This window comes from Apis dorsata, unplaced genomic scaffold (assembly GCF_000469605.1).
Source record: "Apis dorsata unplaced genomic scaffold, Apis dorsata 1.3 scaffold_468, whole genome shotgun sequence".
Taxonomy (NCBI): domain Eukaryota; kingdom Metazoa; phylum Arthropoda; class Insecta; order Hymenoptera; family Apidae; genus Apis; species Apis dorsata.
Window position 1 is genome coordinate 296,424 of NW_006263707.1, and position 1,311 is coordinate 297,734.

Sequence of the window (1,311 nt, forward strand, 5' to 3'; positions counted from 1 at the left end):
CTTTATCATTTTCTCTATAAAATATTAAAAGTTTAATTCGTAAAATAAAAAATTATCAAATTTTAAATTATTTTAATTTTAATTATTTTTATTAAAAATTTCACATTTTTTATTATTATTTTTTCTTTTAAATATAAAATTCATCTATCAATGAAAAGATAAACAATAAATGTTTTTACTTAGTGTAGCCAACTATTCATAAACTTATATAAATTAACTATGAGTTCAACGGCATGAGTGGCGGTAGAAAAAAGGAAGCTATGAAACAAGTTATATATGTGTTGTAAAGTATTTTTTGCTAGTATTTAAAAATATTATAATATTAAAATGATATCATTGGAATATTTACTTCTTTACATTATTTTATTTGTAATAATATGTATAATTATGGTATGTTTTTAGGTTAAATCATATTTATATATTATTTTAATTTGTTTAAACGTGGCAATTTTATAAATGTATTAATATCGTTTCAGTAAAATTTTATTAAAAAAATATATTATATTATACATAAATAATTGTTATTATTATATATTACATATAATAATTATAATTATTTTCCTGATATATTAATATAATTATTTACTTTTTCAGTTTTCTTTAATATTATTTATAATAACACAACCATATCCAGAAATATGGCGAGATGAAAAAGAAAAATATTTTTTAAATCTAAAAACAAAAAATATAGAAGCTTTTCCATCTTTATATGAAAAATGGAGTGTACATTTAAGTGTTGTTATACCAGCATATAATGAAGAAGAAAGATGTAAATATTTATTTATTAACAATATTAATTATAAAAACATTATAAAAATATTATAAAAACATATATATATTCATATATTTAATTTATAGTGCCCCTAATGTTAAATGAATGTTTGGAATATTTGGAAAACCGATTAAAAAATGGATGTACTTATGAAGTAATTATAGTTAATGATGGAAGTTCAGATAAAACTATGGATATTGCTCATAAGTATGCATTAAGATATGAAAATATTAGAGTATTAAATCTTGTTAAAAATAGAGGAAAAGGTGGAGCAGTAAGACTGGTTTGTGATAAAATGCTATAAATTTTAAATTCTATAATTACTATTTATTTTTTATCACAATTATTTTTATTTAAGGGTATATTAAGTGCAAGAGGAAGTGTAATACTTTTTGCAGATGCAGATGGTGCTACAAAGTTTAAAGATTTAGAAAAATTAGATAATAGTTTGAAAAATATTTTAGGATGTAAGTTATTTTTTAAATTACACATTATAATATAATATATATTAATTTTATATATATATATATATATATATA

General features: G+C 18.2%; 1 protein-coding gene across 1 annotated transcript in view; it reads left to right on the forward strand.

Moving 5' to 3' along the window:
- The first annotated feature begins 143 nt into the window (after positions 1-143).
- Positions 144-1,311, forward strand: part of LOC102673957 (dolichyl-phosphate beta-glucosyltransferase) — a 1,702-nt gene continuing 534 nt past the window's right edge. The window contains exons 1-4 of the mRNA XM_031512548.1: positions 144-390; positions 595-769; positions 859-1,055; positions 1,131-1,273. Of these exons, the coding sequence (XP_031368408.1) occupies positions 328-390; positions 595-769; positions 859-1,055; positions 1,131-1,273 (578 nt within the window). The 5' untranslated portion in view covers positions 144-327. The remainder of the gene's footprint in view (positions 391-594; positions 770-858; positions 1,056-1,130; positions 1,274-1,311) is intronic.